General features: G+C 40.3%; 1 protein-coding gene and 1 long non-coding RNA gene across 5 annotated transcripts in view; one reads left to right on the forward strand and one right to left on the reverse strand.

Moving 5' to 3' along the window:
* Positions 1-1194: 1194 nt before the first annotated feature.
* DIAPH2 (diaphanous related formin 2) overlaps positions 1195-25231 on the reverse strand; it is a 167851-nt gene continuing 143814 nt past the window's right edge. For all 4 annotated transcript variants that reach the window (XM_064426472.1, XM_064426471.1, XM_064426470.1 and 1 more), the window contains one exon: positions 1195-5775. In XM_064426472.1, the coding sequence (XP_064282542.1) occupies positions 5711-5775 (65 nt within the window). In that variant the 3' untranslated portion in view covers positions 1195-5710. The remainder of the gene's footprint in view (positions 5776-25231) is intronic.
* On the forward strand, positions 16766-23838 carry LOC135304231 (uncharacterized). Its single transcript, XR_010365650.1, has 3 exons — positions 16766-17325; positions 22002-22159; positions 22794-23838. It is a non-coding gene; the product is annotated as an uncharacterized LOC135304231 (long non-coding RNA).

A 25231-nucleotide genomic window follows, 5' to 3' on the forward strand; every position in this document is an offset into this window, starting at 1 on the left:
CCTCGCTATTCAAAAGTCAGATGCTTGTCTCCCACTCTCCTCAACTGGAGAGAGCTCTTTTCTATTTGTGCTTTAAATATCCCATTGAGTAGGACTGCCATAATAAAGTAATAATTGAGTTATGCTGCTGTGAATGGCTGCAGATTTCTCACTGCTGCTCCATGCCTGATGTGCCAATATAATGGGGAGGCTCTAAAGACACTTCCATTGTGCCTGGTAAATTCACAGCAACTTGGAGATACTTGGAAGTGCTTTCTCCCAAACAGAATCCGTGCCCAGTTTTGTGAAAAAGAATTTATGAAATAATTTTTAACCACCTGATCCCACAATGAAGATTACTTTTGAGTTTCACATTATGAGTATTTAAAGGCAGGGAACCAGCTGTTTACAGGTAATTATGAGATGAAAACATTCATGTCATAAACCAACAAATGCTCTATCAGCATGCACAGGGTGCTAAAGAAAGCAATGACAGTTTTAATAAACCCATACATTGATATTAGCATTATCAAAAAAAAAAAAAAAAAAAAAAAAACAAACAACCAAACCCACAATTAATAATGCCTCAAGAATCAAAACTTATACAAAATTTAATATTTACTTGGGCATTTGCAGAAGGTTTGAGGGAATGTTTTTTGTATAGATATATGGTACCTTTGGCCATTCCTGGCACATCTTTTCCACATATAAAAAGTTACCTAAGGAGAGTTGTATCAACATGGCTGCTCATATTCATTGGGGTTATATCCAATTGGAATTTTGAGTAAAATTCAAATCTCTCTATACTGTTGTGAAGCTCAGTCTGTTCTGGTGACATTAACAGGTTTGAAGGGAAGAGTCTGTGAAGTTTCTGTTCTGATAAGACCATTCTGGGAATGAATTAAATTATTTGGAAAACATCAGCAATAGCTGTCTGATTACATGACTGCTTAGAAATTCTATCTTGAAATCCAGCCTCTTAAAAGAAATATGGACCCATGGGATTTGTTCATTGATTCCCTTTTATTGGTATTTTTGTAAAAATTGAATTGTATCACCATGATTTAATTTGGGTTTTTTAAATTATAAACTTTTTTGGGTTATTTGGTTTTTAAAGTCCTCCTTCATTGGAAAAGGCACCTGGTTCCCCAAATTCAAGTCAAATAGAATTGACGCCTCAGAGAAAAAAAAAGACAGAAATCCACAAAATGACAGTAAGCTAAAATGGAATGTAATTTCAGCATGACAATTTTATACAGCAAACCCAGGCTTTGAGGTGTTGGTACTCAACAGGAAATAATCATGATAATCAAGTAAAACATTGGTGCATCTACCAGAATCATGGTATGTATATCTTTATTACAGTTTTCAGAATACATGGATTAACAATGGCCAGGCTGTGATTTCATCAAATTCCTATTTTAAACATTACATACAAACACAGAGCTGTTTAAAAAATAGAAATGCATGAGTTTTGTCACCTTTTTTATTTTTTTTAATCTTTTTTTTTTTTTTTTTTTTGGCATCAGGAGTCCTATGACTTCCAAAAGGGAAATCAAATGGTGCATGGTAGCAGATTGACTGAACTGTAATAGGTTATTGTTCACATTCTGTGGCATATGTATCACCTCAAACAGTGCTGGAAGCACTCCAAGAACAAATCCTTCTCCTTTCCCACTCTCCCCGTGGCACCAGCGGGTGCTTGCAGGACTGCAGGGTGCACAGGCTCACACAACTCCCTCCCTGGAGCACAAAAGCAGCACTAGGAGACCTGGAGACACCTGAAGCTGAGGCATTTGGCTGCATCTGCTTTGATTAATTTCTTTTTTTTTTTAAATTATTTTTTATTTACATTTCGAGTGCATGCGTGGGCGTGTGCGGAGACACCGCAGAAGAAGAGGTTCCTCACAATACTTATTTCAAAATGAGTTTAAACTTGCAAATACAGTATGGCACATCAGAGGTGGGCTGGACGCTGCTCAGCACTTGTCCTGCCCGACCTTGCAGCACTTGGAAGGCAAACAGCAAAGTAGAACTCAGCCAAGCCTTTGCTGAATGGAAAAAAAGCAATTTACATACACAGGGAAGTTTGCTCCCACAGAACTGTTACCTGTTTGAAATATTCACCAGCTAGATCGTTCTCAGGGCAGGAAGGGCTGAAGTCACCCTTCAAAGCAGGGTTTGCCCGAGGGATGTGAAAGCTGAAGGCTGCAAAGTTTCCTTAACAAAAGCTATAGGAGGATTTCCAGAGCCAAACCTAAAACTCAGCCAGATTCTCAGAGTTTGGTGTGTTGTGGGATGAATTTAAAGTAGGTTGCTAATGAATTGTGGCTTGGATAGAAATCATGAAAATATTATGGTTTTTTACAGCATTTGTCTGAGGTAGTACATATACCACACACAAAAATGCAAAAATATACAGATATTCATGATTATTTGCATATTACAGAAGGGAACTATGGGAACGCTCTTGTATCTCAATTCTCAAGAAGAACAGATCATTTCAGATCACACTGACCACAGTCAGCTGAAACCAGAACAAGGGACAGCATTGCTGGGAATGCTCCCTGGAGCTGTGTGCCAGTGCCCTCTGAGGCACTGCTCCCGTTTTGGTCAGAGCCAAATAATCAGATTAACACCAACATCCCGGCTGTGCTGGGCACGGGTCCCTCTGGATCCCACACACACAGCACAGAGCAGGCTGCACTTGTTCTCTCAGCAAACTGCACAAAACTGGAGCAGAAGGAGCCCGGTGCCTCTCATTTCTGAGCTGCACTGCCAGAGCTCAGCACACATTTGTGTATTTGTACGTGACTGAAACGTTTCACTCCCGTGACATTCGGAGGCCGAGTTCGATTCGTCGCAAAGGTAAAATTATCTTCCTCTTAAATAAACTAAGAAATGTAAACAGTGTAACATCATTTAAAAAAAAAAAAACCTCTCTCAGAACCTGTAACTGGTAGAATGTGAATGCAAACAGATGTGCTGGTATATTGTTAACGTCATGTCTCAGAGGACAGAGTGAAACATAATTAGCAAGAAATTTATGTATGAACCCTCCAGTGATTTTCTTTCTGGGATTACTTTGAATACAAATATAATTTAACTGATATATTTCATTTTTTTAAAATTAGAAAATAAGGCAAGTGCATTTCTGAAAAAGGTGCTACTCTTCTACACTTCTAGATAAACATGTGACACCTCTGAAAATTAGATCAATAATAAAAACATTAAAAATATCTGCAATTTAATATAGACTGAAAAACTATCAAAAGACAAAGTGACCAGCATCAATTTCAGAAAATATTTTAGACTTCATAAATACGAGCACCCTATATTTACATAAATTATCTTCTAAACTAGTTTTCCTTTGAAAGACACTTTCGTTCTAACAGATATGTCCATTAAATTATAGAAATGTTTCAAATATGAAAAAAATAGTAGTAAAATAGAAGCATCAGATGATGTTGTTATTTTGGATTTGCCTTTTTTTCCTAAGATTTGGTTCTTGAAAATCTGTAGCCAGCTTTCACAGAGCTTTCCAAAAAAAAAAAAAAAAAAAAACCCATGGAAATGAAAAACTTGTGCACTAATAACTACTGCTATCGTATAAAGATTCTGTGGAGAGCTTTTGAGTTTTCACATATAAAGATTATACCAATACTTGTAAATCCCAGCAAAATGCTAATTTCAAAATCTGAATTCTAAGACACTATTGATTTTTATAGACATTATGAACCTAATCCTTTAAACTGGCTTTGTACATTAAGCACATTTTTATAAGTGTAAATTTAATAGTTCCATTTAAAGAAGCAGTGCTTCAATGCAAGGCTGATGTTGACCTTGCACAAAACAGGACAGAATTCTTTTTAGTTCTTACTGATAAACAAGGAGACAAAGTCCTGTTGCATGTTTTTTTTTTCTTCTTTTCTTTCTTTTTTTTTTTTTCTTTTTTTTCTGAAGTACGATACAACTCTTCAATTTGTTCCTAAAGCCCCTAAACAGTTTAGGGAGAGCATTTAGCTGACAGCAAGCATTTCACTAGGCTTCAGTGGTATTCCTATGTTTAGAGCTATGGGCAAACCCCCTGTATTCTTTGAAGAAAAAATAAAAATTACAATTCAATACTAGATTGAAAAGGAGCTGTATCTTTTCTTGCAATGATGCAGTTTGTAATTGTGGGAATTTATCCCAAACTAGTCCGATAGTTTTAAGAGGACCTCAGCAGAGAAGCAAAAAGAATCTACTGTACAAAGGTGCTTGGCTCAAGCAGTAGTGCAAAGATCCACTGCCCCAGGAGCAAAGTCCCTCCAGAGCAAGCAGTTTGTGCACAGAAACCACTGACACCTCACCTTCCAAACAGCCTTTACAGACACTAAAAAACCCCCAAGTTCCCCATAACCCCAGGCAATAAAAGCATCCACAATAATTTCATCAATCAGTGATAAGCATTAATAATCTGAGAACAAGTGCCAGCTGCTGCAGAGCATCCTGATTCTTTACAAACATCACAGCTCAGCAACTTAAGCAGTAGTTCCACTGGAATTCCACTTCAAATCCTCCATCCCCTCCAGGTGAGCAGTGCACCCTCAGTGGCCAGGGTGGGACAGCTGGCCACTGCCCTGGGGACAGAGGGACAGTGGCTCCCCAGGGAGTGCCAGGACAAGCAGTGGCAGCTGCTCACCTGAGGAACTGCAGTGCAAGGGCCTGGACACAAAGGGGGACAGGAGGAGCTTCCCAAAAATCAGCCTTGGTCACTGCTAGGCAGTGCTCCAGGTAGGAATTGTGTTGGTAGCTGCTGAGCTCTCAGCACTAAAATCCACCAGTGGAGACCCCCTACGTATTTTACCTGAGAAACAGAGGAAAAACTCAGAGGCAGTTCTGACAAACTTCACCGTGTAGCTTGTCTCTAAAAACCTACACACAGGCATTTTAGCATCATCAAAATAGGACAATCATACTTCCCCCCAAATAGCTTTATAAAGAATATATAAGTGCACAATTAGAAAAATCCCTCCTTAGATACAGTTAAAAACATATTCTGCCCTTGATATAATTTTGGAAAAATCCTATGCTCTGTTTTAATTTTTTTGTTTTTCTTTTTAGCAGTGATAAGTAACTACACCTCATCATATCACCAGAAGTGTAGATATGTGCTGTATCCTACTGGCAGCTGAAACAGCTGAATCCACCAGGCTTTACACGAGATAAGGTTTTCAGCAACCTGACTGGGGCTATGTGTTGCTTTTTTATGGTTACAAAAAAGATTCTGATAATGTAGACCAGCTCATCTCTGAATTTATTAACATACAATTTTATTATTTTCCTTTCATGTTCAAATCAGAACTGCAAATGGAATCCACAGCTGTACTCTTTCAACAGAAGTGTATTTTCTTACCCATATAAAACATAACCTAGAAATCCCCAACTCCTTTCATGTGAGTTGCCAGCTTAAACAAAAAGGGGTGAGAAAAAAAGAAAGAACATAAGAAAATAAGATATATACCCTACTGTTTAACACTGTTTACAGATCTTGGTAGTTGGGGTAATAAGATACAGTATGTGGATTTTTTTAGCAACTGCTTTAAAATTACATATTCTTACACCATCTCATTTAATCAATACCAGTATTCCTTTATGATCATTGCCAATTTGGATGCTAAACTCTTCCCAAAGCACATCCATTTCATTGTAAATAAAACAATTCATTAATTCTTTGGCATCAGAAGAATCATACAGCTGCAATTGCTCCGTTGTGTCGAGAACGAGACCTTTCCAAAGTCACTCGTTTGTTATCTGCAACAAAAAGAGAGAAAAAACAAATCACCACAAGATTTGAAACACGGATAATGCAATGTCAAGAGGTTTTCAAACAGCCCTGAAAATCATTCTGAATGATATGTAAATAAGTAAGTAGGAGACTGGATCAGAGAAGTTTCACACCGCAGCTGCCAGACTGAGTTCAAGAGTTCTGCAATCAGCAATAAATTACTTTCTTGATCAGAGAAGCTGGGTGATAAAAGCATTAGGAGAATCCTGAAACACAGTCCCCTTGGAAACAGCACATAATAAATACAATTCTGGGTAAAAATCTTTCAAATTTTATAAATAATTTATGCACAGAATCTCTGGAAAAATATGTTTCAAGTTTCATGGGAATGCACTGACCAGTGCAGTGGTGAAACCCTGCAAGATGCTCCAAGCCTAAAAGCCCAAACACCTCTCACTGTAATTTGGTACAGAGTTAAAAATAGAACAGTTAAATCAGCCACTTCCTAAGCATTTCCTGATTGTGCAACGTGAACAACTTTCAGTACAAAATATTACCCAGTAATTATTGCAATGAATAATAAATACGTCTCTATCACAGAAAAACAATCACCAAGTACCTGCCACGCTCCTAAATGCCTTTACAATCAAATTTTAAAGCCATGAATACACACACACACACAAAAAAAAAGGGCAGGAGATTAAACCCCACTCAGTGTTCTGCAGGTTTGCATCTTTCTTTTTGACAATGAGTTCCTGCCATGCACTTTTTAAAGAGGGGCTGGGACTTTTACACAGGGCTGGAATATCATAAAGAGGGTGATGCCTTTTGGGGCTACCTAAAAACAGAGGCCGGACAGAATTAAGGGAATAAAAAGCAGTTCTATTTATTGAAGGGTCTTCAGGTACATCTAGGGCAGACAAAGCCCCCAGGGGCTGCACCCAAAAATGGATGATGGGTCTTGGGTTTGCACACTTTTATAACTTTGGGCCATTTGCATATTGGAGGTTAATCCTCTGATTCCAGCTTCAGGTAATGAAGTCATCGACCCCAAGTTTGCTCTCCCAACTCACTTTTATTTCCATTTCTCAGGCCTGAGGCAGTGAGGTGTCCTGGCCTGGAGAGGAATTGTTGTATCTGCCCAAAGTGGGACAGCAGCAGCTCACACTGTGCATGGAGTTTAGAGTTACACACTAAAGAACTGCAGGGTCACAAATACATGAAAAATATAAAAACTCCAATCCTAAGGCATCAAAGTCACTTCAGAAGCAAAACACCTGCCAGGCACACTGCAAGCACTCAGCTTTCCCCAAAGACTCCGCTCCCTCAGCCTGCCCAGCCCGTGCCCCTGGCAGTGCCATGCTGGGCACAGAGCTGGCTCCCCAACACCCCTGGGGGCACAAACACGGTCTGTGAGCTGGGTTTGGGTGAATTTGAGTGCCGGGGGAAAGGCTGGAGCAGGGAAGCCCTGGGGTCCAGCCGTGGCAGTGAGCACCTGCAGGGATGGTGCCAAGGGGCTGCGGGCAGGCTCTGCCCAGGGGTGTCCAGCTGGCCACAGGCACAGGGCACCAGTGAGAGCAGGAAACTCCTCCTGACTCTGGGGCCACTGGGCACTGCCCCAGGACGGGCTGGAGGCTCCATGCTCACAGATATTCCATCCATTCCTGCACGCAGGATGGGCACAGGGTGGCCAAGGTGACCCCCAGAGCCCCCCAGCCCTGCTCTGACCCAGCAGAGCCAGAGAGGGGCAGGCAATTAAAGGAGACAAAGAAAGTCATCTCTGTGATCTGTTCCTGGACAGAGAACAGAGGCTGCAAAATCTGCCTCCCCTTCCCTGCTCCGTGCAAGTGTCTCCAGCGCTGTGGGGAATTAACGGCTCCTTTAGCAAGATTATTAGTTCTTTTTATAGTTCTGCCTTGCCTCCTTTTCCTAATGAACCTAGCCATGCATAAAGTATTCAAATTACCCTAAGTCAATCTGTTTTGCATGGGAATAAATCTCTACGCTGGTTGCAGTGTCACTAAGAGCTGGCAATTAAAGCACAAAGGAAGGGAAGTGATCAACTGCGAGTGCTGCTGCTGCTCCCAGAGCAGAGGCTGCAGCGATACCTGCTCTCAGTGGCCCATCGACTCCACAGGTTAAAAACAGATTAAGAGAGTATTACAACTGTTGGTTTTGATTTTTTATTTTTTTAGATTTTTCTCCTTTCGGTTTTTTTACCATCATGCAATTGCAAAGCTGGGCTGGAACTTCAGGTGAACGCAAAACCACAAAAGAAAATTGTAAAAAAAAAAATTATTTCCTTCTTCAGGTAATAACACAGTGTTTTCTTAATACGTTATGTGTTAAGTTAAAACAAAGGGTTTGTTCATTAGATATGAAACTGGATCGGGCTGGCATTTCAGTTATTTGAGGAAGAATGTTGAAAAATCATTAAATTTCTATCACTTTCAACATGCACATTCACTTATCTCCAACATCTGTATTTACCTTTTTTATGTAACAGACTGTATTGAATACAACACAAAGCAAGTCTGGCTCGTAAACATGACTGACTATTCTGGCATAAAATCAACTCTAACATCAATAAATGGTAAAACTCCTTTTGTAAGATGGGGATGGAGAAGGAAAATAAGAGTAAGTTAAAAGTAGTTGAAATGAAATAAAAAATCACTGCCCAAAGGCTCAGGTGTACTTTGAAAACATGCAAACATGACTAGAAAACGTGATCACAGGTTCTGTGTGTACCAGCCAGGCCTTCTGGGTAACCCCACAGGGAGAGAATTGCATTTCTCACTTTAATCTTAGAAGTCCATTTCTTTTAAAAGCAGGGCACACCCACTCTGCTCCCATTACAGACATTAAAATCTATCTCAGAAGTGAACACACGACCTTCAAGGTGGCCTCTCAATCTGCTGAAAGGATCTCAGAGCAGCGAAAGGTAAAAGAGTGAAGGACTAAAATGGAAAACAAAGCAGATTTTTATATCACAAAATAATCTCCATCTTTCAGCTAGCTGGATGAAATGAAAATGAAGTAAATATAAAATTAAATGCTGAGGAACCAAATCAGCAGTTCCTTTTTAGTACACATAACCCTGGAATGCAATGGTGACCCTGCAAAAAACAAATGGACTTTGTTATAAAAACAATTCCTCGCTCAAGCCTTCTTGCACTCAGCAGAGTACCAAGATGGGAATAAACCCTGCAAAATCTATTTTTCCTTTCCTTAATGCTCCTTCATTAGCTCTGTTATTAAAAGAGAAGTCTCAATAGCTGCCACAGATTTATTAACTCAGCAGCTTGTTATCAACACAGAACTCAGTTATATGAGGAGAAAAATAAATGGTACTTTGCACAACTGCAGTACTAAGATTAAGTGACTTTTTCATTTCATTTTCTCCTTATCCACTCTTCCAGGTAGTAACTTTATGCACTCCTAATTATAAACCCTATTTTTTATGAGCAATCAATGCTAGTATTAATAGAGATGTTGTGCAGTCCAATGGACTGGTCATGACACCGAGATGTCTGATAATGCAAAAGACAGAGTCTATAAAACCATACCTCAAAGGTACCTGACTGGAATTTGCATTATTCTGCAACAAGGAAAAAAGTTCTCTTCTATCATTATCTCTCAGCCCTGAGATTAAAATTATAAATGTGTTACAAACTGCTACCTTGGGCTTGGTGCCTTGTTTGACTCCTTTTTCCCCTTCTCAATCACCTCCCCAAGGTGAAAGGATTGACCTTTCCACAGCTGACAATAATAATAATAATAATAATAATAATAATAATAATAATAATAATAATAATAAAACCTGTTCCATGCTCAGAGAAAGGAGGTCCTGGTTTGACTTGCCTTGAAAATGATTACAGCAAGAAGGTAGAACTCTCAGCAGTTAATAAAATATTTAAAATTTCATCTTTTTGAAATAGTTTTGACTATGCAAAAGAGACAGAAATGCGTGCTGTAAGGGAATTTGTATGGCCTGTGCCTTTGGGAACCAATGAAAGCCTTTACATCAAACATTTATTTCTTCATTCATGTAAAATCTTGTTCACTAGGAAATCCTACTGAAACACATCTTGTTTTCATGAGCAACCAAAGGAAAAATACTCCTGCAGTCCCAAGCACTGCAGCAGTAAAACAGGGAAAACAGCAAGACAATTTCCTACAGGTGGGGGATGATGAAAAAATAGGGAAATTACTAATTTGAGTAGGTTTTAAATGGATAAAGTGTCAGAGCAGATGGATTCCAAGGATCAAACACCTCATCTGTAATAATGACGACACTGGCATTTACTCTATAGAAAAAAGTGAAAACCTGAATTTTGTTTTACAAGCATCACTTTTTTTCTGGCCAGGATAACCAAATATTTTCCAGTGTCACTGATTAAAATTGTGACAAGTTAGGTTAAATTCAATTCACTTGAGCTTGGGTAGCCTCAAGTTTTCTCCTGGAGCTACCCAAGCACAGGGAAAATTGAAGCCAACTCATCATTTGCTGTAACAGCACATCACCAACTGCTTGGAGAAACAACCCAAGTAAAAAAAAAAAATAACATTAATATTATTAATAATATTTTTGGTTTAGTTTTATTATTGTTGTTTTTATTTTTTTATTATTTTCTTCCTTAATAGACTGCAGGCCCCTTCATCACCTTTAGCATCCCACAGTGAAAAGTACATTTTTTGGAAAATGGAATTGGTAGAACCTCAGGCAGAAGCAGAACTGACCCAGAATAAACCAGCAGGGAAGTCCATCCACAGCCAGCACCTCTTTAGCAGCTGAGTACTGCCTGTGGTACTGCCTGGTTTGTCCCTCTGACATTATTGGAGATCCCAACTGAGAAAAAGGCCAGAAAGGAAATTAAGAGCATCAAAACTGCTGTTGCTGTCTGGAGCAAAACCCTTTTTGAGAGAAAATGGCTCTCCTAACCTCAATTCTGTTAAGATTCAGCCCATCTCTGTGAGATTTGATTTCAAATTGATCTTTCAGAATGTATGGCCTATAGAGAAAAAAAAATAGCAATAAGGTAAAAATCAGTTATGGGAGAAATACAGCTGAAATAACACTGCAGAAAAGGGGCTGAAATAGCTCTTTTCAAAAGATCCTTATTGCCAAGAGATGAAACGAGCAAATAAAACACTTTTAACTGGGTTAAGGGACACTGTAGAGTTAACATGTTTTCTGTTAATTTTTAGGTATTTAAACCACTCTCATTTCAACCCAAAAATGCCTGGCAAAATCTGCCCTTGGCCCTTTATTGCCATCACACCAGGGCATCTGACTTTTACTTGGATTTGATATTTCTGTAATCAAAAATGAGAACAGACCAAGTGATCCAACATCCCTGCTCTCAGCTTTTTGTGGGTTTTTTTGCTAAACAGAACCTCAAATTCTTGACAATCAAAGTTAAATGCCAGCTAAAAAGGTTATTTTAGCATCAGTTTCAAAGAAAACATCGAGATTTCAAGCAAACCCTGGAGCTGTAAGGTCAAATTCTATAAATCCTGGTTTATTTTGGTCTAGGTCAAGACTTTCATGTGAAAGCTGAGTGATAACCTGGGTTTATAAATGTTATGATCGAGAAACAGAAACTCACCCTTAAGCCAAAAGGAAAGCAAAATGTTTTTGGTGTTTGCTTTTTTGTTGTATTTGGTTTTTGTAACCTCCAAATGAAGACAGCACAGCTGAACACATTAATTATAAAGACATCGTTTGTTAAAAATGTGTTCCTGGTTACTGGGATATTTACAAATACATTGATCTGTGAGGCATTGAGGGGGAAGAAAAGGTTTAAGGAGAAATAAGGAGGAAGAAAAAGCACTAAGGACAACTGCAGCACTTAAAAGGATGTCTCTGAAGGCTGAATGGTTCCTCCTCAGGAAAAAAGCAGAAACACATCTCCTGAGTTATCTGCAGGAGTCAGGAGTGTCGTGTTCTGTTCACAAACACTGCCTTCAAAGCTGTTAAGTCATTTAGGTAACACACAGCACCTTCATTTTAAGGTTTCCAGACTATTCCTTGTGAACAATTTCTCCTGGAGAAGATATGTGGCTGTTTGGAGCCTCTTTAACTTGCTAAATAAATTTGTTAATACCCAGCAGCGCTGTGGTACAGAAGCAGGTCTAAAATACAGACAGTTAAGGAATTTAAGCCCTGCCACAAAAGAGTTTTACTCAGATTAAAAGGGAACAAAGCCACGTCTAATCTCTGTGCTGCCACTCAGACCCAGCTTGCTGGGCACTGTTAATTGTAGCCTTTGAGCCGAAGGAAAATGCAGAACATCAGTAGAAAACCCATTTATTTGTGTCCTGTGTGTTAGACACAAAAATGCTTTAGAAGGGAATAATGTGGGAAGTTTTAATGCTAAATGGCATGTGTGATGACATTTACCAGCTCAGCTCAATCCAGCTCTGACCACGGCCAGCACAGCGTGGCAGCACAATGAAAGTCACACTGCTGCAGCCCAATTTGAGGATATTGCCCGTCTGTATCGTAATTCCAATAAAGGAATAAATACTTACCCTATTTAGAGCTGAAGTTCAGTATTTGTAGGATGAAAAATGGATTTGTAAACCCTATTTTCAAGTAATCACTTTAAAGGAAATTTCAATATTGCTTACTCCGGGCCTTAAGATTTCCAAACCACCCAAAAAACAAAGAAAGAATTGGCCCAGTAAGATAAGATTCCGTAAACCTTTAAATGATCTGTTTAATATTTTAATTTGCCTTTGCTTTCTTGGTTAATAGCACCACTTGGGATGTGCAGTGAAAGCTCTTCCACGAGAGCTGCACGGGAAAAGCCTTAGCAGGAGACAACACATGCCTGCCTCAGGGGTTACAAGACAAATCAATCTATTTTTCTCCTTTCCTCCAAGGGTAATTGGCCTTTAAAATTACAGAGAAAAATAGGCCTTCATGTCAGCACAATGCAGGCACACATACAGCCATTTTCCATTTCTTTTGCAGTTGGAATTCTCAGCTGAGAGGTAAACTTATAAAGGTGGGAAAATAAAAAGAAGATGAAGAGGAACGATTGCATCAGTTCAAATCCCCTCCAATAACAAGCAGCACTGTGACCAGCATTTGAGGCTGGAATTTACTGAAACCTTCTATGAATAGCTGTCATTTTCCTAGGCAGTATTTTTTATTCTTGATTGTGATAAAATTTTCTCGAGTTTTTATGACAGCCTGTACCGCCAGCATTCATGGAGATTTATCACAGAATTTAGTCAGACTGAGGAGTTATAATTATTGCTTCATTTCCCATAAAATCTCACAAAGTAATACTGATTTTTACCTCATTCTTCTGAAATTGCCTTTTTCAAGGAGCAATCATGGCTATGAATATCCCTAGAATCCTTCTGCTGTGCTGTACACATAATCACCTACAGACTCAGTTTCAGCCTTTGAATACTGGTAAATTGTATACAGTGCATTTAAATTGGCTAATAAATTGTTTGATAGCAGTGAAACTCAGATGATAGTCTTCTTACTTTTCTGATTGCTATTAAATCTGGTTTGCAATACATTAATCACATTCTACTTTTAATAAGAGATTGTCACGTGAAAATATTTCCCTGTGCATAAAGATGAGCAATCAGCTAAGCTACCACTGATGTATAAAAACAAGAAAAAAGTTGGAAAAAAGTCAAAACAACTTAGTGTTTTAAAAACAGAACCAATATTCCCTCGAAACAGTGCTGAAAGCACAAAACCATTCATGTGACCTCGCTCACTGGGAGTGTGTGTACAGGTGTAAAGCAATTATTAGATTTGATATCTGAATGAACTCAGGCTCCCATTAGAGCCTGAATGCTTCAGTGACCCTATTATTCTCCTTCCAGTGCTCCCAGACCTGATCAACTTCATTATTCTGACTAGTGGAACATTTAGGACATGAACGTATGATTTGTTTTAAGCCAAATGAGACAAATGAAAGCACTTCATAAAACAACTCCAAGAAAAGAGTAAGACACGTGAGAATCAAATGTGTCAAATCCAACAAGGTCAGGACTAAGTAACAGCAACAAAGAAAAAGAGAGAGAGATCCTTGATGATAAAAATACATTTATTCAGATTTTTTTCCCTTGAACTTCTCATTTGTAACCTCTCCTGAACAGTGAAAACATTTAGCTGATGAATCAGAAGGGTGAACCAAGTTTCAGAGAGTAAATTAACTGTCTGCTTCAGTGCTTAAAGAATCCAAATCTCAAAACACAGAGATTGTGATTCTTCTTTCATGACTACACACACACACTTTTAGTAGTTGTCCAAAAGTAAAAGTAGAGCCTCTACTCAAAAACCACTTCAGGACAGATTTGCTGATGTGAAAGCTGTGTTTCCCTGTCTTAAGTGTCCCTACTATTTCTCTGCTAAGGAAATACCTGTGACACTGCAAAATCCATTTTAAACAGATCTGTCTGGTGCTAATCCTCTGTATTCTTCATCAGTCATGAAATTTAAAATGTCCTATTCCCAGCTGCCCTGTGCACACCTCCACTCCTACAATTGGTACTTGCTTTGGAAGTGAGGTGACTGTGAGGTTACAAAGCAGGACAAGGAATACAAACAGTGAGAGGTTCTGAATGTGACAGGCACAGGGAACCCGAGTTCCTATTCCTCATCCTACTGCCCCTGTCCTGAAAGGAATTGGGCTGGCACCCCAGGGCTCCCTGCAAGCCCTGGAGTTCCCATCTCTCATCCCACTGTCCCTGTCCTGAAAGGAATTGCGCTGACACCCCAGGGCTCTCTGCATCCCTCATCCCACTGCACTTGTCAATAAAGGAACTGGGCTGACACCCCAGAGTTCCCATCCTTCCCATCCACTGTTCCTGTCCCTAAGGGAGTCGGGCTGGCACCCCAGGGCTCCCTGCAAGCCCTGGAGTTCCCATCCCTCATCCCACTATCCCTGTTCCTAAAGGAGTCAGAGTGACACCCCAGAGTTCCCATCCCTCATCCCACTGTCCCTGTCCCTAAAGGAACTGGGCTGACACCCCAGAGTTCCCATCCTTCCCATCCACTATCCCTGTTCCTAAAGGAGTCAGGCTGACACCCCAGAGTTCCCATCCCTCATCCCACTGTCCCTGTCCCTAAAGGAGTCGGGCTGGCTCCCCAGGGCTCCCTGCCCTCGCTGCTCTCCCTGACGAGCTGCAGACCCTGCTGTGAGCCTGCTGTGAGCCTGCTGTGAGCCTGCACCGAGCCTGTTCCTGCCCAGCCACACTGCCATCACCTCCCCACCCAACGTGGGACGTTCAGGGAAGAGTGAGGGCACAGGAGAGCAGCAGCAGCCCGTGCTGAAGGCGCTGCCTGACATCGGCCTTCACTCACAGAAGGATTCCATCTGACAGAACAAAGGCAGGGGAGAAGGCTCCTCACCTCCCCTCCAAAACTGCCTGATGGAAGTCAATACCAATCCCTTGCACAGCCACAATCAAGAGCTGACAGATGAAAGTCAAAGGGGAAGCTTGCCAGCAATTCCCTACAATATTTTATTAAAGAGCAGAGTGAGGATGATGCCTTAGGATTTCAGCTTTCCTGGTTTCAAATCCTGCCCTGCATTAGGGTATAACTCTAAACTCCAAACAGACTGTCAGTGTCTTCACATTTCGGTTGGACAAAACAATCCCTCAAGGCCTGGAATTCAAGGACACCCACAGCCTCAGGCCCCAAATATATAAACAAAAGTGAATTGGGGGGAGCAAACTGGGGGTGTGTGAGTTCATTACCTGCAGCTGTAATTGGAGGATTAACCCCTGATATGTAAATGGACCAAACTCGTAATTATCTGAAAAACTCATGACCCATCATCCACCCTGGCTGCAGCCTCTGGGAGGCTCTGACTGCCCAAGGTGTGTCTGTGGAAGGCCTTTAATAAATACTTTATTCTCCTAACCTGTCTGGCCTCTGCTCCAGGCAGCCACTCCAAGGCAGCAAGGGCAGTGCCGGGCTGGGAGTGATGCCTTCAGTTTAACTTTCATGTTTTCCAAACTCTGCACTGCATTGGTGTGTGACTCTGAGCTCCACACACAGTGCCAGCAGCTCTCCTCACAGCTCAGGCACACAGAACAATCCTTTCCCACCCCAGAACCAAGGACAAGCTGCAGCTTCAGCCCAAAAAGTGCAAACAGCAGGGGATGGAGGAGAGCAACCTGGGAGGGTGGGACTGCATCACCTGAGCTGGAACTGGACAATGAACCCAATGTGGAAATGGACCAAAACTGATAAAAGTGGGAAAACTCATGACCAGGAGTCCATCCTGGCTGGAGCCCTGACCAGGCTCTTGCACTGCCCAAGGTGTGTCCTGTGAGGCCTTTTAATGAATCCCCACTTTATTCTGTAACTCTGCCCAGCCTCTGCTCCAGGAGCCTCTCAGGCAGCAGGATCACCCAGTGCAGGCTCCTCTGCCAGAGCCCCAACTCTGCAGCCACATCCCTGCACAACTGCTTTGGCCTCTGCACTCAGCATGACAGCAAAGAACTCAAACACAGCGAGAAAAGGGAAATTCTTTCCAACCAGGAGCTGGGCAACACTCCTGAAAAGGTATTTCCTACTGGTTCATGTAAACTGACTCTTCTCCATACCCAGACAATGGCAGTAGTCCTTGTAGCCTGCAAAAGTCATTCTTCTGTATTTTTTATGCATCAGAAAAATATTCTCTCTATATATAAATATACATATATAAAACCCACTCTGCAAGAACTTGTAGCCTACAAGTAAAACGAAATATTTTAAATAATACAATAAAGGCAGAATATCCATAATTATTTTTTGATTAAATAAAATATCAGCATTTTTTATTCATGGCTAGGTTAACATTTACAATTCAGCATTTTTCAATATTTAAATGGAATTGAATATGCTATGAGAAAACTTAAAACTACATCACTCCTGTATGGCCGGCTGGCACAGGCCATGGTTTTCTGTGCCCACCTGCATTTTAGCACAGGACATGAAAGAAAAGCTCCTGTTCCAGCCTGGCAGGATGATCTCACCACCACCTGTTACCTCCCTGCACCCCCCAACTGAGAATAACTCCATCCTGAAAGTGACTTTTAATCCGTATTATTTGCATGTGCAGGTTATGTGAATGTGAAACTGTTGCTTATTAAAATAATTCATACAAGAAAGTAATTTAGACTATACATGGCAGGCTCTGAGGTAAAATATAATAACTTTTAAGAACTTAGGAGTCTAATTTCTTTCTTGGCTGAGCACGGACAACTCCATTATGATTCAGTGTGAGAACCCCATGCTCACATAAAGCAGAATTTGACCCTTTCTGTTCATATAAAGAATAAAAATATAGAAGCAGTTAATGCTGGGAGAGGGCAACAAGGTGTCCCTAAATAGCTCAAAACAGTTTCTATTTATCAACACTTATATCTGAGGAGGTTTATTTTTTGTGCTGCTCCAAATTCACTCAGGTTTTTTCTCTCCAGATGCATAGGGACTAAACCAGGTCCCTCCTTCAGCTCCCACAAAATGGGAGGGATGTAAAGAATGAAGAAATATATTCACATTCTCTCGGGCTGCAGGGGAAGCAGCACCAACACCTCCCACAAAGGTACCCAGGAAGGGTTTGGGATTTAAATTGTTCTTCACCCTTTTCCAGGCTGGAGAGGAATAAGGCCAGGGGAGCAGAACAGGCTCAGCACGGTCACTGCTGAGAGGGCACAAAAATGAGCAATGTGGGGACAACGAGCAATGTGGGGACCCCAGCAGGTCCTGGGCACAGAGCTGCCTGGCTCATCAGGGTGAGCTCTGCTGCCTGAGCTTCTCTCTCACATGGAAGAGACTCCAGGATCCCTCACCACCTCTTTGCTTGAAAACTTGAGACTTGAAAAATAAACTTGAAAAATAAAAGGGATAGAGAGAGAAAAGTAAGAGTAAGGTGAAGAGCACAATGGCAGAGAATTTGTACAGACACAAGTTTCTTCAAACCAGGTAGAAGACAGAGTGATGAGTCTAGGATAATGATGGCCCTTACTGTCATTGTCAAAAACAAAAGTAACATGAAAAGCACAGGATGCTCTAGCATGGCAGGTGTCCTCTTTAGGCTGTGTACGAGCTGGCTTCCTCTTTGCTTTAAAACTAACAATCCAAGTATTTCTAAGTCATGGTTTTATTTTTTTCTTCCAGAAATTTGTCTTGGAGTATGGTTTTGGTTGTTGGATTTTTTTGCTTTTTTTTTTCCCAAACAGGATTTTAAAATACTTGAAATGTTTTCAAGTTCAATCATTAAACTCACTTGAAAAGAATGATTTGTGCCACAAAATAAACATGATTTCTCTTTCCAGTTTTGTTCCCATTTAGAGATCTTGTTTGCAGCACCACTCCAAAAGTGGTTTTACCATACAGACGAGGAAATTCTGAATTTGGGTGAAAGAAAACAGTCAGGAGTTTCTCTCTGGGGTGGGAGAGAGTAGGAACTTACACAAATTTTGCTGCTGGATAAAATGATTAGGAAAATACATCCTTAGTGCCACTAAATCACATTAATCCATCAGCTATTTTCTGCCCAAAGCTGGTAACGTCCTTTAGAATTATGTTTTGCTGTATATAAACACTTTTAACTACAACCTCCTTCTATTTCATCCGAGGGAATATTTTTTTCATGCTTGAATTAGTTTCATCTTCAGAAATAACAAAGGCAGAGTGTCAGTAGTTCACAGCTCTTTGTGACTCACTGGCCACGGTGGCTTTTTATCCATCACCCACCCCTTCCCTGAGCTCTCCCAAAGCCAGGGGTTCTCATTGCTTTAAATCCAAATCAGTGCAAACCAAGAGCAGCTTGTCCACTGTGCTCCAGAAAAGGCCATTTTGTTCAATTAAACGTTTGATCAAAGGACTTGTTACCTTTTTTGCTTGTGTCCTCTTTAAGAAGATGTTTTAGACAGGGTTTTCTGTAAAACAGGGCTGAGAATTTGCTGCACTTTGATGATAACACCTGCTGCTGTCCAAGTACTCTTTTGCACTGGATACTCAAGGAAACAATTATATAAACTTACAGGGGGAAAAAAAAGACATTTTTGATGCTCTTAGAAGTGTTTCATCAGCTGTTTATCAGGAATGGGAAAAAAAGCCAAAAAGAGATCAGCAAACTCCTCCAATTTTCCAACCTAATATTCCAATAGAAAATAGCAAAAAGCTGCAATAGTAAATAAAAGAGAGCTTGCATTTCAGCTTAACAATTTGACTTGCAAGTTTTCTAGGCTTTGGATACAGAAAGTCATCTCTAGGGACTTTTCTGTGAGGATGGGGACTTTCAAATGTAGGGTGGTTTTAATTCTATGAAATTCACAGCTGTGATTTTGGAATTTCCTACTCAGCAGCAGCAGCAAAGAAAACTGTAGATGAAATATTTTCAAAAGGTTTACTACAAAGTTTGTTACAGAGATTTTTTTTTTCCCCCCCATAAACTATGCAAATCTGGCTACTTATATTCCAAGAGTTCTACTGACTCAGTTTAAGGCAAATAACTATTTCATAAAACAGCATGCTTGCAGAGGGCTGGAAATGAGATCTCACTCCAGAAGGGAAAAATCCAAGGAAGATAAATACTCTTAACTGTGCAAAGTATTTTCAGATGCCTTTTAGTTCTTTCTTATAAGAACACAGTTAAATACTCTTGGAATGCCAGTAAAAAAGAGTCAGAGTGCTAACTGCAATTTGATTTATTTGGTTTGAGTTCTTGTTCAAACTCAAGCCTGATGCACTTCAAGTGCAGCCCAGCATGAGAGAGCCTCAATATCTGCAAAGTCCAGCAGGAAGGATTAGAAAATGTCACAACACCTTCAGGGCACAGCAGATCCTTAAAATAGGGAATGATTCAAGAGTCTGAGCAGGAAAAGTCCAGCAGGGTGCCTTCAAAAAACCTGCGTCAGGCTGGAAGGTCTGTGAACCTCCCCCCTTTAAATACCATCCCTTTGCACTGCATGCTCACCCACATGGGCAAACCTGGGCACAGAAGGGAGGGACCTTCCAAGAGGTACACAAAAATGCTCTGGATTATTTAAAATAAATATTTCTGTTTATATATATGTACATAAATGTGTATTTCAGAGGAACACCAATTTATGCCTTTTGACAGGCAAAGTTTCACTGGAGAAATGATAAACAGCTGACACCCAGGATTTCTGATTTTTGTTTGACATAGGCAATCACTGCTTGTATGATATCTGGGAATTCAGAAGCTTTGCAACAACTCAGACAAAATGGTTCTCACTCTGTTTCTGGTCACATATGGGTCTCTGGGCTTGGATTAGCAATTAAACAAACAATTATGGTTTTGCAGTTTAAAGACAACACTTAAGACACTACTAAATCTAGTAAATGTTGGCATTTTAAACTCACTCTCAGAGCATTTCAAAAATCTCTGCCATCTGAAACCTGAGTAGAAAGATAAAGGTCTAAAAATGTTCTCAAAACCCAATAAAATTAATATTAATTGAAGTTCTGATAGACTGACTAAATGAAGGACCAAAACTTTTTTCCTTTAAAAAGCAATGAAATGTAATATTGAGTCATTTTCAACACTTCCCCCAAAGCATTCTTCAAACAGAGAAGTCAGGTTTAGGGTAATTATATGGAGCAATATGGCTCCAGCACATTCTAAATGTCCTGAAAATACATTATTACACAAGATATTAATTCTTCCTCAGGAAGATTTTCAAGCACTGCCATAATTTCCACTTTTCCTTGGATGTTCCTTGTCCAGGGCCATCCCCTGCAGATGAGGCAGGGGGGATCAGGGGAGTATTTTGTGCTGCTGACAACATTAATTCCATTCTCGTTTGCCACCACCAGACCTCTCAACTTTAACAAGGCATTAACAGCACACTGCAGTATTTTATTATGAAATATCTATGTACATTTACAGATTATTTTGACTCTGTATAGCTCTGAGTTACTTTTTTTTCTCAGTTTCTGCTGAGTTTGCTCGTAATCAAATGTTTTTTTCAAATAATTTCACTTCCAGTGATTTATTTCTGTTTCACAAGATGAAGTACAAAAGGTTCAATCTGCTGCTAAGAGTGCACCTCTTTAGGGAGTAATAAGGAAATGTGATATAAAGTTTCAGAATCCTTGCAAAAAACAAAACAAGGCAACGGTAACCATGAGGAGTTCATGATTTTTGTGTGTGAGTGAGGATATTTAACAGGTTTATCCTAACTGCACTTTGCCAAGAGCTATCTGGTGAGATCCATGACAGAGAGAAAACTGTTTTGCATATTAAATTGTGTCACCAACAGCCCGTTAGCTTTCTAAAAAAGAAAAAAAATAAGAAAGGGAGGGTCTTCACACCAATTTGGCACTGAGAAAAATAACTGACACCCACCAAGTCTCAATAATATGTTTGGAAGCCTGCAAGAAATGCAGAGCACTCTTATTTGTGTAAATAAAACATCAGTTAACTTACAGAGCAGCTAAATCCACAGGTATAATCTGATTTTCCCCAAGCTGTTTTACAACAATCCAGCCACTGCAGGAAAGAAAGAGAATTTATGGAGGAACAGCCTGAGTGTGGTACTGGATGGAGGGGAGGTGCCAGTGCTGAGAGGGGCAGAGAAGCTGCTCTGAACAAGCAGGAATCCTTCCAAAAGCTCAGATATTATCTAAATTATTCCAGCAAAGCAGCATGATCTCCGCATCACCCCAAAATTCCCAAAGCCAGCCCCTGACAAGAAGCAGCAATGTTATTTCCACCCCAACACGTGAGAATGGATACGAGCAGGAGGCTTTTCACCCTCCCTCTCTCCCAGTGATAGATGTCTGGCAGAATTATTTCCTGTTCATCTCAGTGGTGCTGAAAATCTCACTAAGTATCTTTAAAAAATCCCAGGTCAAATACAGAGTCAGCATTTAAGGAAACCACTTAGCCCTGGATATGCTGGGTCTAATCCTGGTAGTTTAGCCACAAGTTAAGCTGTCTTTCCTCCTTCCTCCCTGAAAATGGCTTTATCATCCTGCCTGGCTTTATGCAATTAAAAAGCTCCCTGCCTGTAATTGACAGCTGATGGAACCAGACATTAATTCTTATCCTACAGAATTGATATTTAATCTGTGATACTAATATTGCCCATATTCAGATAATTCACTAAAATCATTGATTCTTCTGTCTCCAATCCCCTGCCTTTGCAAAATCTACTTTTCATACAAATTAATTCAGGTCAGACAGGCTCTGTAAGAAAGGAAGAAAACTCAGTCTATGAAGATGTTTTGTCCTGCTTTTTCTTTCAGGTGAGCTGGAGACAGACGACTGCTCCTGTGGGCTACAGAGAGGTTCAAGGACTTGGTCTTGTTGGCTCATGTGAAGAGAAGGGCTGGGACAGGATCTAACAACAAAAATCACAGAAATCACAAAATCTGAGTCAAACGTCCTTGGGCACAGCCGGGAGGTAAAACAAGAGCCAGCAGCCCATATTTATATTAAAAAAAACACCTATTCTGCCCAAGGAATGCAGGGCTGGGGTGCCCAGGGCTGGGCAGCCCTGCAGGAGATGAAGCCCAGAGCCCTTTCAAACATTCCTCACACCCCATCAGCTCACGGCTTCTTGGCAAGCACATGGAGGCATTCAGAAATAATAACTATTAACATTAGTTATTTTGGGCTTGTCATTAGTATTTACATCCACGCTCTTAGCAGCTCTAAATGCCAAGGCTCCTGTTTCAGTGAGATTTTTCAAAAAGGAAAGGGCTTTTTTTTTTTTTTGCCAATTTATCATTTCTAATCTGTTCAAAGCTTAAGCCAGAACTCTTCAGTGAGACTTCTTCATAAATAACTGTAGAAAATTAAAATAAATTAACATCTATTATTTGGCTTCATCCTTAAAATAGTTAACATATGCCCACAGGCTACAGCATATACAGAGAAAATAAACCAAAGTTTTAGAGGGGGGATCTTCACCCCCTTCTGAGGACTCAGAAGGTATGGCAGAACTAGGACTCCCAAAACTACCAGTAATGGTCCAGAATTTAATAGATATGAAATGTGATTAATAATATTTTCACAACTACAGCAGCCCCAATCAGGTTTCCAGAACCCTAAATCAGCTCTCAGGTTCATCTCCTGCCACCTCCAGCAGAGCACCCAGAGAGGAAGCTGGGCAAGGGCGGTGAAGGAGGGGGAAGGCAAGTGGAAGACTGGGAAAACTTAGCTCTCCTTGCTTAATTGCATTAATTAGATTGCTGATGGACTCCACCGCAGAACCACAAGGCTGACAGAATCTGCTCTGTACCAGCAAGTAAGGACATTCCAAGAAAAGCAGCGAGTTTTGACAAATTCTTGAGATGTCACTGATTTGTGAATGTGCGTATGAGAGGAAAAGGACATGTAACTGAGAACAGTCAGCACAGACAACAGCAGGAAATTCAGAAGTTAAAAGAAACCAAAGGGGAAAAAAAAAAAAAGCCCATCAGACTGCTTCGTGATGTGGAGGCTTTTTTGGTGTTGTTTTGTTACTTTTTGTGGCCTTATTACAGCAAAGATGCAGGAACTGGAGATTGACAGATGTCTCTCAAGTGTGCGTGGTCTGAAAGCAGGAAGCACAAGCAACTTTAGCTTTGCTTTTTATGACATGTGCTAAAATTGGAAACAAAATAAATTACAGGGCAACTTCAAGGCAAGAATAAACTGGTTGGTAAAAACTGTCCCAATAATCTTTTTGCTTGAGTTGTGGAATAACTTTCAGCCACTACTGAAAACTGAACCTGCCAAGGAAGCCTTTGTTCAGGTGGGATCTTTGCCTTAGAGGTAAAATGAGAAAAAAGCCCATAAATCAGAAAAGTATTATTAAAACCAGCTCTTATTCTAGAGAGTATAAACATTAATTTTTATAGAAAAACTTGGTATAATCAACAGGAAAAGAGAAAAAGATAAACTAACTTTCATGACAGCAAACCAGACTGATTTTGACCTTCTGACTAAATATTTTCCTGTAGCTTCTAAGTACACCTGCTTGTTATCCACAAAAGGATTCACTGCCACTTAATTAATTCATTAAATAATATCATTAGATCTAGAATTTAAAATACTTCTTCAGACTGAATTCACAACAGTTCCTGGCTTTTTGAAGCCGGACTACAGAAGCCAAAACATTATTTAGATTCAGAAATTCACTGAGAGCTGAATATTGTGTCCTCAAGCTCAGGATAAACACAGAAGGAAGAACAAAATACAGGCAAGAAATGTGATTTATTTTCAAAGGACAGACGGGATGACATATGGGTTCAAAATACTGTAAAGACTCCAAGCCTAAAGCCATAAACACATCCATAATATGTGGAATATATGTCCACTGCTGATGTGTGCATAGATGTACACAGATATATCTGGGAGAAATCCATGGCATTTCGAGGAGCTGATCAGAAATCTGTCACAGTAGGAAAAACTAGGCAGAGAAATTAATTAATTGGGAATAGCAGAGCTGAGGAAAATGTTTTCCTAGAGTGTCAGAGGAGCCATGAAATGCTGTGCAGCAGCACTTGTGAGTTAAATAAAAAGCAGACTAAAGGAAGCAGAGGATGAAGTGACCTCCTGTGCTGGTACACACAAACCAGGCCACGTGCTGGGTGAATGTTTTGTGCCCACCAGAGCCAGTCCTGGCCACAAGAAAAGCTGTGGGACAAGGTGGCCCTGTGGGCACTGGTGCCTCAACCCAGAAATCCACAGAGCAAGGAACTGTCACAGTCATATTTTCTGGAAAAAATCCCTTCACCCAGGATTTTGTTCCTGGGAAGCTGGGAAGCCTCAAATAAAAAGGAAAACAATATTATCTCATTTGCTTCTCCTGTGTTGTGCTGCTTTGGAATGTGGTTGGAGATTGTTTACCCACGGGTGATTGTTTCATTGGGTTCATGTGAATTGTTTTGACTCATTGGCCAACCAGGGCCAAGCTGTGTTGGGACTCTGGAAAGAGTAATGAGTTTCATTATTATCTTTTTAGCTTTCTGTAAGTATCCTTGCTGTATTCTGAAAACTGAACCTGCCAGTTCAGTATTCTTTAATATAATGTAGTATCATAAAATAATGAATTAGCCTTCTGAGAACATGGAGTCAGATCCATCATTCCTTCCTGTCACGGGGCACCCCATAAATGCAATAAGGAACAGAACACAAACACCTCTGAAATGCTGGCAGCTTCACTGGTTTTTCTTTCAGAGGTCCCTGGAATTGAGGAGTGAAGCAATAACTAATTAATGAAAGCACAGCCATTTAAAGGAATCACAAAGTAGAATAACCAGCTCTCAAGGGCAGTTCCTGGTGAGGCAGTGCCACAATATCAAAGTCTTACCTTCAACTTGAGCTTTCCTTATCTTAAATTGACCAATTCACCCAGAAACCAACTCTTACTTTCCTCCACACAGCTGATTTTTAATACAGCATCATATATGATGCATGCACAGGGCTACATCAATTCTGGGCTGGAATGGGTATGAAAATATGTTCTAAACACTCAAGCAGCAATCCT

This window comes from Passer domesticus, chromosome 7, assembly GCF_036417665.1.
Source record: "Passer domesticus isolate bPasDom1 chromosome 7, bPasDom1.hap1, whole genome shotgun sequence".
Lineage (NCBI taxonomy): Eukaryota > Metazoa > Chordata > Aves > Passeriformes > Passeridae > Passer > Passer domesticus.